We start from the raw sequence: 17,420 nt of genomic DNA on the forward strand, positions 1-17,420 counted from the left end.
TGATGGCCAAAATTTTCTTCTGCTTTACCATATAATTTTTTAAAATATTTTTTTTAGATGTAGATGAACACAATATCTTTATTTATTTATTTTTGTGTGGTGCTGAAGATTGAACCCAGTGCTGCACATGTGCGAGGCAAGCACTCTGCCACTGAGCCACAATTCTAGCCCTCTGCCCCTTATTTTTTTTTTTTTAACTTTACTTACAAGCTATGTATTAGGAGGTCTAATACTTTTTTGAACCTCATATTTGGTGTGAGAACCTTAATAGGATCTGGATGTGAGGCAGCTGCATTTATGATTTTATCCTTTTGTTCAGTTATAGGTAACTGAACAAAAGCATAAAATCATAAATGCAGCTGAAAGGTGACTTGCCAGAAGCTATTTGAGCTGGAAATGTTGGTGTTAATATTATAGATTTAGTATTTTAAAAAAAGCAAAATTAGTTCAAGACTGTGAATGGTAGGGTTAGGGGAGGGAGAATAAATCAAAACCTCAATTTATTATTGAGACAATCTGTATCTATTAGTTATGTGTAATGATGAGATCATTAGCAGTGTGGAATATTAGTGGCTGCCTTAAAATTAATCTTAAAAATGCTTGGTTATGATCAGCTCAGTGGTGCATGCCTGTAATCTCAGCAACTCAGGGGGCTGAGGCAGCTGGATCACAAGTTTGAAGCCAGCTTCTACAACTTAGACCTTGTTTCCAAATTAAAAATTAAAAGGGCTGGAGATATAGTTAAGTGTTCAAGTATCCTTGAGTTCAGTTCCAGTATTGAAGATGGGGTAGAAATGCTTGGTTATTGGTTTGTGTATTGAAATACTAGAGGGCAATAAGGTAGAGATCCAAAATTAGAGAATGATATGATCTTGAATTACACTGGGAGGAACAATTGCCATTTCTCGTGGGTAAAGATTTTTACTTTTAGTTTCTATTTATATGTTAATAGCCTTGATATAATTTCAATGAATTTAGTTTTTAAAATATCCTTATATTTTATTTTTTGTCATTTACTGCTATACTGTCTAATATTACTAAAGAACCCATCAAAGGATATTACTGGGACACTTTGGAGCAGAACCAGTACACCGAAGAGGAGAGACATCATGGTGTGTAATCCAGAAATGTGTGGTGTTAGAGTTCCGTACATTCATTGATTTTCAGTGTCCTGGGGTTTGAGTAATAGGTGCATTCTGATAAAAACTGACACTTGCTGAACTTTGTTTCTACAACCTTTTGCTCTACTTTATTTTGTTTCCATGTGAAAATTTTCAGGCAGGTTTCTCTTGAAAGTTGGAGGGGTTTTTTTTTTTTTTTTCCTCTCTCTCTTTTAAATAGATTGTAATAGCAAATTTGGAAATGTTTTAGCTAGCACCCTTAATATCCCCAATTTTCCTTCCTTTGATACATCATTTGTTTTTAAGCAACATAAATAGCAACTTTCACTTATAAGCAAAACTCTTTTCGTTTGCCCAGTTGTTCTGGTGGCAGTTATGATGTATACCCCTACCAGATAGACTGAGCAGTTTTAAAACCATCCGAACTTTTGCATTATATTTTGGAGAAAGAATTGAAACAGATAAATTTTTCAGTTCAGTTTGTTAAAATCTATTCCTATGCAAAATGCAATTGGTACAACAAAGAGTATAAGAAGATATGTCCTTTCTCTTTGCTGAATTTATCTTGTTGATGAGATAGAATCATTTATATGTTAGAGGTGTGACTTGAGTAATATGTTTTTTGAGCCATGGATTTTTTTTTAAACTAAAGGTATTTTAGTTATACTAAAGGTATATCTTTTTAACTTAAGATATTTTAATTGAGGAAAAAAAGTAAATGAAACTTCTGTAGAAAAGGAACTTTATTTTCTGAGAAACATCTCTCATCATGAAGTCATATTTTACCATTGTACATCATTTACCAAATGCACACTTGTATGCATTTTAGAAAATTTTGTTACATATGCAACAATAACACTCCTTATTGTTTGCTTTTCTGCTACTTTCAGAATAAAAGAAAAAGCACACACATGTAGATAATTTGCTCAAGTATTTTTTGATATAGCAATAACATTTTTAATAATTTTAAACCAATGGTAAAATTGTTCCTCCTAACCTAATACTTTATGAATTGCATTATTTGATGTTTCTGCCATCTGTGTTGTAAATGACCAATTTATTATGCACGAAGGGTGTGACTTTGTTCTGTTCATACTATTATATTAATGCTATATAAGAAGTAGATTGTATAGTCTGGTCTTCTAATATATTTTAAGCTTTTTAGAATTGCAGCTGTTACAATAAGAAATATTTTTTATATCATGATCTAGTATATAATGCAGATCCCTGGATGTGTATATATGAATATACAAATATATGAAAAATATTATTGAAACAAAAGTTTCACAAAATAATGTTAACTTTTACTGTGCTCAACGCTTTCTAATATTTTATCTTCTAAAATGGTAGTTGAAACCACTAAATTGATTTCATGACTGGCTTGTAACCTGTAATTAGGAAAACATTACTTTTTTTGATTAGCATTCCATAAAATGCTAAATGGATGTAAGAGTTATAAAGGTTTTTTTTTTTTTAACTGAACAATTAGTGTTTAAAATAATTGAAGAACTTGTTCATTGCTGTTATTTATTTTATACATTGACATGCTGGGTAAGATGACTTTAAACATGTAAGCTAGAAGGCTTAAAAAATGTTAGGAAACGACCATTTTGTGTAGTTACTATTTACTTCATTTTTCTTGGATTTGAAATTTGGTATCACACATACTATCTTATTTTTATATTTGTGGTTTTTATTTTTTTAAAACATTTATTTATTTATTTTGTGTAGTGCTGAGGATTGAACCCAGTGTTTTGCGTGTAGTTTGGCAAGCACTCTACCATTAAGTTACTTCCTTAACCCTTACTTTTTTAAAGGACCCTAGATTAATTGTGGATTTTGTGGTTTTTATCATGAATTTTGTATATTTTCTTTGATTTATATTTAATGTCACATTTGTATTGTATTTAGTGCATTCCATATTTTGCTATGACCAAGTTTCTCACATTGTTTAGCATTTTCTTGAGGAAGGAAGTTTATCAGGTGTGTGTTTAGAGTAGATCCAAGGGAATGCTCTGCATTTTGTTGCTGCAGTGGTTCTTTTGTAAGCCTGGTCTTGCCTCATTGCCTGTTCATTCCCTGCTTTTGCCATTTTTCAAATAGTGGGAAGTGATAGTAATAGTCATGTAACTAAAAGTATCATTGACTTCAGTATATGCAGTCCTTACTTTTGAAGGCTCCCTTAGGTTTTGTGTTATAATATACTGAGATTGAATCATCTCACCATTACTGATTATGAATTTGATATTTGAAAGAAAAATAAATTGTTTCTTATTGATAGTTTTTAAGAGGTGGGGATTTTAAGATATTTGCTCTATTGCCCAGGCTGGCCTTGAACTCCTGGGCGTAAGCATTCCTTTATCGTAAGCATTCCTTTATTGAGCCTCCTGCATAGCTGGGACTATAAATGTGATCCACTATGCCCATCTTTGAACATACATTTGTAATTACACATACAGTTCAGCAATAACTTATACTAGGAAAGATTAAGGGGAAGAGAATTCTTTAATTCAAATGTAATAGCTTTTGTATTTGATGATTTTTTTTGTCTTTAAAATAATGCTGGATTTTAACCTGCAAATGTTACTTTTCCCCCACCTTCTTTTTTATATTCTTTACTTTGGAAATACAACCATTCTTTCATCTTTTCCTGAAATCAAGTATGATACTCTCAAGGATAGATCATCAAGACTTTCATCATTAGTATGTAGTGCATGACTTTGTGTTAAGTGTGGAGTTTTGCTTCATAAACACCAATTATTAGTAAACATAGATTATGACTAACTTTCATGGTTTTCTAATGATTTTCTGGGGAAAATGTGTGATTAACAAGCAAAAATTATTGTAATGGTGGCATAATTTATTATGTAAATAGTGATTTTTTTCTTTAGAATTTCTAGTATATATAAAAATGTTTTGATTCCCTATTCAAGATTAAGATTGGTAGTAATATTATTTCTTAAAATAGTGAACCACTCCCTTAATAACACTCATTGCCCTGGAGGACATGTTTCTAACAGTGTTTGATTCACATTGTGCTCCCCAGGCCTGTTTCATGTTATGTGTCACGAGCTAGCGGGCATGAGGTTGGTGAATAGAAAGTATCCAGCAGTGATAGATGATATTTTAGGCATTAATGATGTTCAGGCATTTTGGCTTGATTTGGTAATGTCATATTAGTTAAATAGTTAAGCTATAGACTGTTTTCCTGGGGTTAATATTAGGTAAGCAGGTTGCTCGAGTTTCTAGATACCTAGACATCTCTTAAAATAGTCACACTAATGTATAGAAGGAAAGGTGCATGTTCAATAATAAAAGAAAACTGGGTTTATAATTATTGATTCAGGATCTAGCTGTGCATGTCAAATAGTTTTTCTAGAGCAGTCTGTTGTTGACTTTTTTTAATTTTAGTTTTTTAATATATATTTTTTAGTTGTTGGACACAATATCTTCATTTTATTTTTTATTTGCTATTTATAGTTATATAGTTGTTGGCTGTTGATAGATAGACACACTTTACATACCTATATATTTATATATATTTATTTTATGTATATATTTATATATGTACATTTATGTATGTATATGTATCTCTTTATATATACACACACACATACATTTCTTTTTAGGCACTGGGACTTGAACTCAGGAGTGCTCAACCACTGAACTACATCCCCAGACTTTTTTTATTTATTTTATTTTTAGATAGTCTGGCCCAGGCTGACCTTGAAATTGTAATCCCCTGCCTTAGTAGCCTCCTGAGTTGCTGGGATTATGGGCATACACCACTGTGCCTGGCCCCCTGTATTGGATTTCTTTGTCTGCCAGTAGACTTCTTAGTATTCCCCTCTCTACACTTGGCTCTATGCTTCTTGGAGAAGTTATATATTAAAACAGCCTTCATTTCTGAGGATCCTTGTATAATGTGATCATTTAGTAATGCTGCTACTACTTTGGGCAGTCTGTACCATTTTGGCTTTATTCCTCCTGAGCAGTACATGCTATAGGACCACTAACTGAGTTAATGAGTATTGTCCTGGGCAGTGAAATGTTACATTGTTTGTTTTTTCAATTTGATTTGGTTTATATAAAGGATTGCTTTTGGCTTTAGGAAAGAGGACTATAGAAGGATGTAGTCTTTTGTTGTCTATACTTTTATAAAGAAGATGAAGGGACTCAATTGAGATGTGGGGTAAAGGTACCCACCATCATCCTGACTAGCTCTAAGCCCTAATCAAGTTTTTTATAGCTGACTAGACACTAAGCTGGATGCTGGAAAGTGAGGGTGGATGTAGATGTGTAGAGAGGCCAGGTATCTTAGCCATGCCAAGTGCAATGAATCATTTATTAATGGACGGGAAATGGATTGCATGAATACTACTACTATTATCTCATATAATTTTGAGACAAATTTTTAAAAATTGTTTAAAAAACTTGACTATGTGATCATTGACATTAACTTAAAATATTTACTTCCAGAATCATTCTTACAGTCACTCTTATGGAACGAAGAAGCGATCTTCTCATTTTCATAAAGACCCCCTGGTTAGTTCTGTTGTGTCACATATTACTTTAAGTAAGAATTATGACTGCTTTGGTGTTTTTGGTTTTGTTTTGGTGTGCCCTTAAGGCATAATTGGAACTTGAAAATATGCTGAAAGATGATTTATCAGAAACTTTTGAAGTGATTTTGTTTTTACTTGTAAGATTTAATATCGGATTAGCATATGCCAACCTTTGGGGCTAGAATTAGGTTAGTAAGGTATCACAAGAAGCTAATGAATGAGGTGTTTTCATTTATGAATTATCTTTTGAAGTATACCTCAAGAATAGTGAGGTTTTTCATCCTTATTTTAGAACTTATAATTGATTTGATTATGGAATTATGGTAGGTTTCATTATGAAAATTTGTTTTGTTTTGAAACTTGGAATGCATTTTCTGGTGGAAACAATAAAGTATGTAATGACAGTTTCCCTAGTTCACAGAAAACTTCTTAACCTGTAATGTAACTAAGCTGCAAACTACCTTTTTTCCCATGCTAGCCACCTTTGCTAAATATCTAGTTTAGTGGGGAATCATCTTCAGAATGCCCACCTGAGACACTAGGAATGCCTTTTTCCTGTTTTGTTGATGTAGTACTGGTAAAAGAAGCACAGTTCCCAAGCTCCCTGCTATTTTAGGGTTACCATGGGGAAGTGGGTGGCTGGCTTTGTCTAGTGGGAGTGAGAATGTAATGGATGAGAGATTTAAGAGAGGCCTTGGATGGTGGGGTATTGGGAGCTCTGGGGAGAGGTGAGCGATGGCACTTCCTTGGGGGTGTGAGTTGGGAGTGGTGCAGGAAAGCCTGGGTAGGAGGGGTAGGGTTTGGGTGAGAGTAGGGATATCCCTGATTGCAGTGTCAACAGTAGAGAGGGAAGTCGTTTAAGTCAGAGATTGCATATATTTTCTCAACCTTGAGTAAAAAAGATGACTAGAGGAAATTTTATAGATGATTTCTCTTCTCAAGTAACTGTGTTGTATAAAACTATTGTATAGTGTATTAAAAATGAATTTGCCATTGATGTTTTAGGCCAAACCATATTGCGCTCTCTTTCTTGTAATTTAATTTTTTTTTAAAGAGAGAGTGAGAGAGGAGAGAGAGTGAGAGAGAGAGAGAGAATTTTTAATATTTATTTATTTATTTTTTAGTTCTCGGCGGACACAACATCTTTGTTGGTATGTGGTGCTGAGGATCGAACCCGGGCCGCACGCATGCCAGGCGAGCGCGCTACCGCTTGAGCCACATCCCCAGCCCTTGTAATTTAATTTGATCAATTTATTTTGACAAATAATGGGATGAGGAAAAGTTTGGAACCAAATAACTCTTTAATCATTTCTGTGGCGTTGCCAAATGGATTATAAAAGTGGTAATTATTCAGTTGTCCTAGGTTTTCAAGGACATTGTTAAGTATGACATGAGAATAAATCGCTTATTTTTATTTCATTTTTTTCGGAGGTAGTTCTTGTTTTTTAAAGCAATAAAAATTAGTAATGGGGCTGGGGATGTGGCTCTAGTGGTAGCGCGCTCGCCTGGCATGGGAGCGGCCCGGGTTCAGTCCTCAGCACCACATACAAACAAAGATGTTATGTCCGCCGAAAACTAAAAAATAAATATTAAAAAAATTCTCTCTCTCTCTCTCTCTCAAAAAAAAATTAGTAATGACTTAGTTTGAAAATAGTTATGTTTTAATACCAATCTCTCTTTTTTATATATTTTTTTACATGTTGATGCACCTTTATTTTATTCATTTATTTGTATGCAGTGCTGAGAATTGAACCCAATGCCTACACATGCTGGGCAAATGCTCTACCACTGAGCCACAACCCCAGCCCTAATACCAATCTCTTTTGAGAGACTTGAAATAATTATTGCTTTGACTTTTTTTAGCATGATCCAATGCTTTAAAGACATTGTTTTGGAGAAGGAAGTTGGCAATGTCAGGTTTTGCCTTTGTGTGTTGTTTGGTCAACAGCCTTTAATCTAAGAAAAATGTGTTTCATTTTGCTTTTTTCAGAGTGGCCTCTACTTTGATCAGAGAAACTATAGCAGTCTTAGACATAGCAAACCCACCTCTGCTTACTACACTCGGGTCTGTCTAAAGTTTTTTGGCTTCTTGTAAATCCACTTTTAACTTTCTAATTCCTCGTTTGCATTTTGACTAGTTGTAACTAATCTGGGAATGACTGTGTTTGAATCCATTTTTGGTAACTGACTTCATGTAGTCCATGTGAGTGTGCTTTCAAACAGTGGGGATTATTGAATCACCCTGTTTATAAATCAGTTCCATTCCCCCCCCCCCCAAAAAAAAATTTTTAAGTGAAAATTTTAAATGTACAAAAAGTTCAAAGAATTACATAGTAAACATCCCATACCTGTCACTTAGATTATAAAATTTATTATATTTCCTTTATCACATAATTATTTATTTCTCCATTCCTGTATCCATCCATTGATTCATCTTATTTTTTGAAGCATTTCAAAATAAGTTGTAGGCATCGATGTGCTTCACAATGGGTGCCCTTTTAGTAAAGTTTGCATGTGAAAGAATAAATTACACGAGATGAGAAGAATGTAATTAGGTTTCCAGTGTTAGAATCTTGTTTTTTTCCAATGTATTTAACAAACAGATCACACATTTGAAACACGTTAAATATGTGACACACAGTACATTGAAAATAATTCAGGGCTGACGGTCTAGTTCAGTGGTAGAGAGCTTGCTTAGTGTGTGCAAGTCAGTACTGGAAAAAGAATAATTTATAAACCTGCACACAGAACTTCAATACTCTTGTTTTTTACGTCTCATTGGTTTTGGTGAAAAGAACTGAGAACTTGTATCCTCAGATGACATCAGAAAAGAGAGATTTAGTTCCTTTAAAAAAACAATATTGTGCCCTTGTAGTGCATGGATTCATTGTTGACTGGTATAATTTATAGCTGATTAAACTAAGGCACTTTGTCCACAGCATGTTTTGCAATATAGGTTCTCTAATGTATTTGAAAAAGAATGCGTGTAGTGATAACTCAAAACTCATTTATCTGCTTCCTTGCAAAACAGCCTAAGCTCATTAGGAGTCTTGTTATTGAAATCACTGAAAATATCATAGGAGCTGCTAATGACCCGATATGGTTACCGCTTGCAGTGCTCTCTGTTTCTCAGTGGTTCCTTAGATTCCTATCTCATACCCTAACAATAGTGTTTAAAAGACATAGACACATTTATAAAAGACTGGTCCAAGTATTTTTCTTTCTTATCATTTACAGTGGTGTTCAAGAAGATTTCTAATGACTAAAGTTTTTTTACTTCATGTGTTCCTAAACTACCCTAACCACTCAGGAATCGCTAATGAATTATGGAGTATAAAATCATAAACTGAAGTCTTTTGCTTTCATAATGGTGGGACCAGTTTGTTTTTGTTTTTGTTTATCTATTTTGTCTTTCTTTCTCAACAGTCTTCTTCCCTATGCAGTGACCCTCTGGCAACATCTAAGAGTCACAGGGTTAGTACTATTGGGGGAGTGTGTTACCTGCAAGTTACCAGTAGCTTTTCTTTGGGTTTAATAATGCACTTTTTTCATAGGCCTCCCCTACTGCAAATTCTGGTCTGCTGAGAAGTGCCAGCCTGGTTGGTATTTTCTTATTCCAGTGTGTGCAGTGCTGGTGGGGCAGCTGGCATGGGCTAACTCTGTGGCTTGATAGCCTTCCTCCAAAATAATCAAGAACACATGGCTTTAATGACATGTGTACTGCATAATGTGCTGCCTGTGTTTAAAGTACAAAACTGTAGGGCATTAAAAATAAGCATATTCCCTTCACAGAAGTAGGTACTGCTGATAGTTGGTAGTCTTTTTTAGAATCCATTTCCTACTGAGAAGATAGATTTGCCTGGGTTCCATGTACTCACAGTGTGAGATGGCTGCCTATGCAAGGGATGTCATATTTTAGTTTGAACAGCTACAACCTTTGCCATATTAATCTAGGATCTGATAAAGCAAGCTGGCTAGAAAAACAAAAGCAGTAGCTCTCTGTAATATGTGAATTGTTGGTTGATGGCTTTTAAGCTGTGGTTTGTTGTGTCATGGCCTATGCTAGTGGACTGGGAAAACTTAATTTTATTGTGATAGTGGGCAAAATGTTCTCTGTACTTCATTTCCCTTTTCTGCTCTATTTCCTCTTTAGAGAGAATAAATAACTAAATATTGGTTCTTCTAGTTTTATTACATGATGATGAAAGAAAATGCTAAAATCGGTGTTTTTTTTTTTTTAATGAAGTACAAATTTAAAGTTATGATGAGATTGTTGTGTGTATATCAATGAATGTTTTGGTAGCCTTTAGAGTCTTTACTTGGGAAAGTTATACCCTTATGTCATTTTTTAAAACTTTTTTGGGAACTGAGTACTCAAAAAAAAAGTTAAGACATTTTCAAAATAACTTTGATGTACAATAGATAAATGGTATTTCTTTTGTTCTTTAGGCATCATTCTACGATGGTGGATTATATAACCCTTATAGTTCTCGAACTGTAAGTCTAAATGGGGAAGTCGTGAAGAGCAGGGAGATGTAGGAGGGTACTATTGACTTACAAAGAAAAAGTCACTCAATCTGACCTGTAATTACTTAACAAGCTGTGATCACTCAGTTAGCCAGTCGTGACTCTCACCCACGCTGTGAGAAGGTGCCTGCTAGCAGTCATGACTTGAAATATGAGGGAAATAAGTAGGGAAACCTCTTTTCTTGCTCAGTAATTCTTCCTGAAGTTCTGAGCAGCACTTCTCAGGGCATCCCCTTTCTCTCCTCTCTCTGTTTCTATGGGCTGTTTGTTTCAGACCAGAGAGTAATAGTTACCTTTTGCCTTGGGGATCATGGTCAAGTTAGGTCTAAGGCCATTAATGTATTCTCAGCAGAAATAGGACCTGATCATTATTATAAAACCTTTCTTCTTGGAAACTTTATAGCCATCTGAATACAGTTCTTACTCATCAAGAACAAGTTCAGCCCGAAGCAGTCCTGTGGTGAGCTGTCTAGTTTCTTTGCATGTTTTATAGAAACTTTTGGTTGTTTCGTTAACCTGCATTCACAGTTGAGAATATTAAGAATGTGGTGTGTTTCACTGCTTTGAGCATGGATTATGATGCTCCCTCACTGCACAAAATGAAGCACTAATTTCTCCTTAGCACATAATTTCTCAAGTGAGTCTTGAATCATGGTCATTAAGAAAATTTTAAGATTATGTATTTCTCATTTCTGTGAAACTTCTTATCTTCTAAGTGGGGATAATTCAGTGTTTGGTTGGCTACCTTTTGTTTTTCATTTCTATCTGAACTTCTGTCTTGTGCCATTTCACTTGCTCACCAGCACTTTTGTAAGTAGAGGGGAAGGAAAAGAAATAAAACAGGCCAATATATATATATATATAATTTTTCATATATTTATGGAAAATAAAACTGGAATAAATCTAGTTACCTAGTCTTTGTGGAATATCAAACTTTACAAAAATAATATCAGTTAAGGAAAGTCTGAAGTAAAATTCCCCAGGTCCTTTCCTCCCCATTTCCAATACCCAAAAGGAGCCTCTGTTTTTATAATAACTTTCAGGGTATTTTCTGCACATATGAGTGCTTTTTATTTTGAACACAAATAAATTCCTATATACCACATACTGCTCCTTGACATTTTCTCTAAAGTATCTTTCTATATCAGCACATAGAGATTTATTTCACTCTTTTTTTGACATTAAATTTTTTTTTAACGAGTAAGCCATGTCCCTTACTTGTTTCACTTAATGCCTCTTAGAGATAGTTTCATATTAGCATATTATTTTTAATGGCAGTTTTATTCCATTAATGCACAGGTATACATTTTAAAAATCATTCCCTATTCATAGGCAATTAAGGTTGTCAGATTTTTGCTCCTATAACACTTTTATAATGAACTATATATATATATACTTATCTATGTGTATTATTGTGGACTTCTGTGTACACTATATATAGTACATGTAAATAAATGTGCTATGTACACTTTATATATGTAAATAAATGTGCTATCTATAAATATACATTTATCCATTTATATTATTAAGTGCTTCTATGAATGGATCTTCAAGGTAACAAGGTAATCTGCACATCATGAAATAATAGGATTAAGAGTATATGCTTTTAATTATGATGCATATTACCATATTGTCAATAAAAGGCTATATTCATTCACATTCCCAAAGGTAAATGATGACTTTAGAATCTACCTTATTATTCTCAATAATGTTAAATAATGGAGAAATTATTTAATCAGTTTATTATCATCAAAGATTTACTTTGTGGAATGGAATAGATGAGCTCTGTGGACTTTCTTTTAAAATTATCTTTGGTTCATTTCTGCCATGTCCAAGTGGCAGTTCTCAAAAATGCCATTCCTATATTTATAAAAAATTATACTCAGATGTTTAAGGATATAAAGACTTTTCACATAAGGAGGAAGTTTATTTTTAACCCATTTAGTAATAAAATTCTGCTTGTCAATATTTGGGCCTGGTAACATTTTTTTAATGTTCCAGGACTGGTGGCACCTTGCAAATAGAACTTGATAATGTAGTTTCAGTCAAGTGTAGGACCTTGCCCTTGTGAGCTGGCTATATCCTGTTTCATTTGCAACTTGGATTACAAAGTTACTTTGTGATGCCAGAAAGGTTTCTTAGTGATGTCAGAATGGGGAAGCAGGAAGAAGATTGCCCCATCCATGTAGGGTAATATTAGATATATCTCTACAAATTACATAGGGATGAATAAAAGGAAAAACGATTCATCACTTCAGTGTCCTTGCTGGTAGGAAATTCTGTCTTTGATACATATTATTGAGTGTTGAAAATTTTTTTTCCCCTTTCTCAAACTAAAACATTGAATATATTTATTGGTTCCATGATAGGATCCCAAAGGATCTGGAAGTTTAAAAAGCATGAAATCCCTAGCTAGTTTTGGCTTTTACTCATGTCTTCCACTTTGTTTAATTTCAGTATAAAATTCTGCTTTAATGTTTGTGCTTTTTGGAAATAGCTTTTGATTTTTAATGATAGTTCATTACGCTTTGCAGTAGCTTTTCTATTTAATGACACACAACAGATTGTGCCAATTATATGGAGTGTTTGTATGCTTCTCAAACCTTCCCTATCATGCTTACAATCAGGTAAGACCTGTAGTGAAACTCAATCTTTTAAATTATCTGCATTTAATATCTATAGTTGGTCAACGATGACACCGCGAGCATTGTATCTTCTCTATCTTCTGATCGTGCCAGTCATGGGCGAAGGGAGAGTGTGGTGAGCATGGTTTGCATGCAAACAAATATGATGAATTTTAAAATGACAACAGTGTGTGATCACATGAAATCTATTGGTAAAATTTGCATTTGACAGAAAGAACATTTTCCTTAAATTTAGTTTGTATGAATAATTTGCCAAATAATGTGTGCTCTCGAGACTATGAATAGACCTTTTTAAAGTTACCAATACTACAAATTTTAAAAATTCTTGTCTGACACATTCAACTAATTATTAATTGTAGAGGCAACAGATATCTGTTTTAGAATACAAATGATATAGTTGAAGGTTATTTTATGAAGCAGGAAAATTTATAGAATTAATGACATTTTTGTGATATTTAAGGAACTGATTTGGAAATTACATTGTTGAGGATGTGTGTTAGCTTGGAGCTAGAATAAAGAGCCCTAGGAAGCTGTGATTTCTTTAGAAAAAAACCAAAGGCATTTAATGCAAGTATGTTATGTGAAAGATTATAAATCCAAAGTTTTCCTAAAGAAAGGGAACACCAAATGTTTTTGAGACTTGTTGCCAAAATTTGATTTACCTAATTAAAGTAGTTGTGATACCTTAGCCAATTAATTAATGCTCATGTATACAGCTAAAGGAGAAAGAAGAAACTGAAACATCTGAAAGCACCTCAGAAGGCAATGGAGTGAAAAGGGCAGGGGCTTTGATATAATGATGCTTGGTTTCATATGCACTTCCGCTACTTAATAGTTGTGCCGATAGCAGTTTTTTAATATTTACAATGGAGATGTTAATGGCTATCTTTGTAGTCAGGCTTAATATGGATTAAATGAATGACAAGGTGGAAGATACCTATTAAGATTCTGAAATAGTAGGTGCCGATAATTACTACATGTAAGTCCAAGTATGCTATTGTTTTGAATAAAAATAGCATTGCTTAATTGTATTAATCCTTAGAAAAACTTTATACCGGTAAGCCTGTTTTGTCTCTGTGATTGGGCTTCTGAATTCCTTTAAGGAGAATAGTTTTAAAGCAAGGTAAATGGTCAGCTGAGGTAAGAAATAGCTGATCAAGGTTAAAAATTATTAATTCAGTGTTAATGGAGTGTCTTTTGAATTTGAGGCAGTGTGTTAAGTGCTACAAATAATGTTGTCAGCCTCTGACATGATTGGAGTTTATGTGCTAGTGAAAAAAATTAGGAAATAAGCTGTTAAGAAATTAACAAAAAGAAAAGAAATTATAGTGACTATAAAGAGAAAAAGCAGGCAATATGATAGGGAACATACAAGTGTGCGTTTGTATGTGAGTAGTCCTTTGGATGGAGTGGTAAGAGAAAGCTCTCGAGGAAGTGACTTCTGAGCTGACACCTGAAATTGGACAAGTCAGCTGCTCAGTGGGCTGGGAGAACTTTCTAGGCCAGTGCTGAGGATTTATATGGGAAAGAACTTGGTGAATTTGAGGAACCCAAAAAAGACCAGTGTGATTCCCTTCCTTCATTATTTTGTCCTATAATCCCTGGCGTGGGGAATACGAGAAAGAGTATTGTGGAAATTGAGTCAAATTTTTGGCAAGCACCTTGAAAATACTTTAGTATTCAACATATATGTACTCAACAGAGTGAGTATTATAATGAATTATAAATTTTGTGAAATACAGTAAAGGCTTTCAATAGTGTTCTAGAGACCCGGTATTGATGGTAACAGATGTCTTAAGCATAAATTTTCTTGCCCTCAGGCAGTAAACAATCTATAGTATAGAATTCAAGTTAAAAATGAATAAAATAGTTTATTTTAGGGAACTGTGATTCCACTCAGGAACCCCTTCTCTTTTCTTTTTACTTTTTTGAGTATTAATTGTGAAATTTTCTTATTTCAATTCATGGTATTTTATCACACACCAAAATTTAAACAAATTTTCTCCTTATTGGCTAATGTTTTTATCTTTTTCTTCTCTCTTTTCTTAACTTTTAAAGCATCTCATTTTTTTTTTCTGACTGAAAGGTTTCTGCTGCTGATTATTTTAGTCGCTCCAATCGTAGGGGAAGTGTTGTCTCTGAGATTGATAACATCAGTATTCCAGATACGACCAGTGTGAGTGTATTGACCAGTGTGAGTGTATCGCATGTCACAATGATTCTGTCTTACACTTGTGACTAACAGTTAATATGATAACTTTTTAAAAATTAGGAACTTTAATTTACTGCCTAGGAAATATTTATTTGAATCTACTAACATAAACTATAGCTATTTGTTTTGGACTGTATTTATTATTATGTCCTTTTGAAAAAATTATTTTTCCTGTGATTATTTTTGCTCATAGAACTCATCAGGAGCTTCAGGCAATTATCACTATTTTGCCAATTTGTCTCATCTGTTTTTTACTCTTTTTACTTTTTTTTTTTTTCTGAATTATTTTAGAGCAAATTCTACACATTTTGTCATTTTCCATTAATTCAAAATCTTTTCAGATCTACTATACCATTATCATACCTAATGAAATAAAAAAGCAATTCCTTAATGCCATCAAATTCTTACCCTATATCCAGATATTCCTGATTGATCTTACAAATTTCCCCCCTTTTTGAAGTATTGGCGCGTGCCTGTAATCCTAGAGACTTGGGAGGCTAAGGCAGGACGATTGAAAATTCAGTGCCAGCCTGGGCAACTTTGTGACTATCTCAATGTAAAAAAAAATTTTAAAAATGTCCCCTTTTGGCTTTGCTGAATCTATAAAGTGATAAGTAGACTTAAAAGTTGAATAAGAAAGTATACTACTTAGTAAAATGTCATTAGTTGATAACAACTGGGAAGAATCTGAATAGATTTTTCCCCCCATGGTGCTAGGGTTGAATCCAGGGCCTTGTGCATGTGAGGCAAGCACTTTACCAATTAAACTATATCCCCAGCCCCATGAATCTGAATAGATTTTAAACATGTAGATTATGGTGTTGTTTTGAAGAAATGTGTCTATCCATTGTTTTCACATTCATTAGGAACTGAATTAAGGAAAGACTGTCCAGGAGAGATAACTTGGGTCATTTGTCTTATTAAAGGAGCTCTAACCATCAGATTAGGATCTACCTGCTGATCTCATCTTTGTGACATTTGCCCTTTGTTGCTGGTATTAGTGTTGTTTTGCCCACTGACCAGTGCTGTCCTGATTGTCAAGCATTTTGGAGGGGATGAATGGCAGCATTTCCTTCTAGAAAAGTTAGACATTAGTTTTCTAATGTCTAATTATAATTAACAATTCAGGGATTATTTCAAATAGCTATTTCTGAACTATTTTAATCCTAGAAAATAATTTCAAGTGTGGCCTTTTAAATATTCCTGATTGTTGACTTTCAAACCTGCCTATGCAATAGTATCAGCTTGCTATGGGTTGAATCAAGGACTCTCTCTACATATAAAATTAGACGATTACCTCCCAAGTCATTCTGAAATATTAATTTGCTTAGTAGCCTCTTCCCCCTCCCCAGATATGGACAGTTACATTTATTTTGTATACTTGTTCTCATACAGATTTTGTTTCTGTCATTCTTCAGTTTACGGTATCTGAGTTAATGGTTATATCCTTCTTACATTTATTTCTTGGAAATTTACTTAGTAATTACATAGAAATGAAAAAGTTGACAGTTATTAAATCTCTCCCTATCTCTACCAATTACATGTAACTCTTTAATGAAAGGAAAAAAAATGTCTTAGAGTAGAGCTTGCAAATCTTGTTATTTTACAGCCTTCAATTCACTGGCTTTTATTAATGACTATATAAGGACTTATGTGATACTTTTAATTTTGTCTCTTGGAAAAGCCTAAAACATTTGCTGTTTCTCCATCTAGAGCAAGTAATTTTTCCTAATAGTATTTATTTCACAGAGCGTGCTATGATTCACTTCATTGTAGACAAATAAAAGGCTGACTTGATATTGGTAGGCCCCTCACCCAATTTTAAAGATAAGTTGGAAATCTGCAATTTCACTGTGAAATATTCTGATTTTAAAATGCTGACAATAAATTCAAATTTTTAGAAGATACTTTTAAAAATATTTATTTCTCTCTTTTTTTTAGTTATAGATGGACACAATACCTTTACTTTATTTTTATGTGGTGCTGAAGATCTAACCTAGGGCCTCGCACATGCTAGCGAGCACTCTACCGCTGAGCCATGGCCCCAGCCCCTAGAAGATACTTTCTGACTGCTCCTTTGTGTGTACCAAATATATTTTTATAGCTAATAGTTTTATAACTTCTGAGCTAAGAGGTGTTGAAAGTCAGGTCCTGATTCTGCAAGTCTGTGTACTATTTATGGTCACCTTAGCTCTATGTCATTTTTTTTTCTTTATTGGCTTCATTTTTGTTCTAAAGGTTTAACTGGAATAAAGGAAAATAATGTAAGTGTGCTAACTAAAATTTTGATGATTGCTACTAATAATTAAATCCACTTCTGATTGGTATTGTCAGCCAGTTTTGCTTTAGG

The 17,420-nt window shown here is 33.7% G+C and overlaps 1 protein-coding gene across 13 annotated transcripts in view; it reads left to right on the forward strand.

The window, feature by feature from the left end:
* Positions 1 to 17,420, forward strand: part of LRRFIP2 (LRR binding FLII interacting protein 2) — an 89,955-nt gene that overhangs the window by 37,616 nt on the left and 34,919 nt on the right. For 7 of the 13 annotated variants that reach the window (XM_081283473.1, XM_081283466.1, XM_081283476.1 and 4 more), the window contains 10 exons: positions 1,044 to 1,112; positions 3,783 to 3,824; positions 5,601 to 5,666; positions 7,677 to 7,751; positions 9,113 to 9,160; positions 9,241 to 9,285; positions 10,136 to 10,183; positions 10,617 to 10,673; positions 12,896 to 12,973; positions 14,945 to 15,034. The exons of the other annotated variants lie outside the window; for them this stretch is intronic. In XM_081283473.1, coding sequence (XP_081139599.1) covers positions 1,044 to 1,112; positions 3,783 to 3,824; positions 5,601 to 5,666; positions 7,677 to 7,751; positions 9,113 to 9,160; positions 9,241 to 9,285; positions 10,136 to 10,183; positions 10,617 to 10,673; positions 12,896 to 12,973; positions 14,945 to 15,034 — 618 coding nt within the window. The remainder of the gene's footprint in view (positions 1 to 1,043; positions 1,113 to 3,782; positions 3,825 to 5,600; positions 5,667 to 7,676; positions 7,752 to 9,112; positions 9,161 to 9,240; positions 9,286 to 10,135; positions 10,184 to 10,616; positions 10,674 to 12,895; positions 12,974 to 14,944; positions 15,035 to 17,420) is intronic. 13 annotated transcript variants of the gene reach the window in all.

The sequence above is a fragment of the Spermophilus citellus genome, assembly GCF_964194105.1.
Source record: "Spermophilus citellus genome assembly, chromosome: 3".
Lineage (NCBI taxonomy): Eukaryota > Metazoa > Chordata > Mammalia > Rodentia > Sciuridae > Spermophilus > Spermophilus citellus.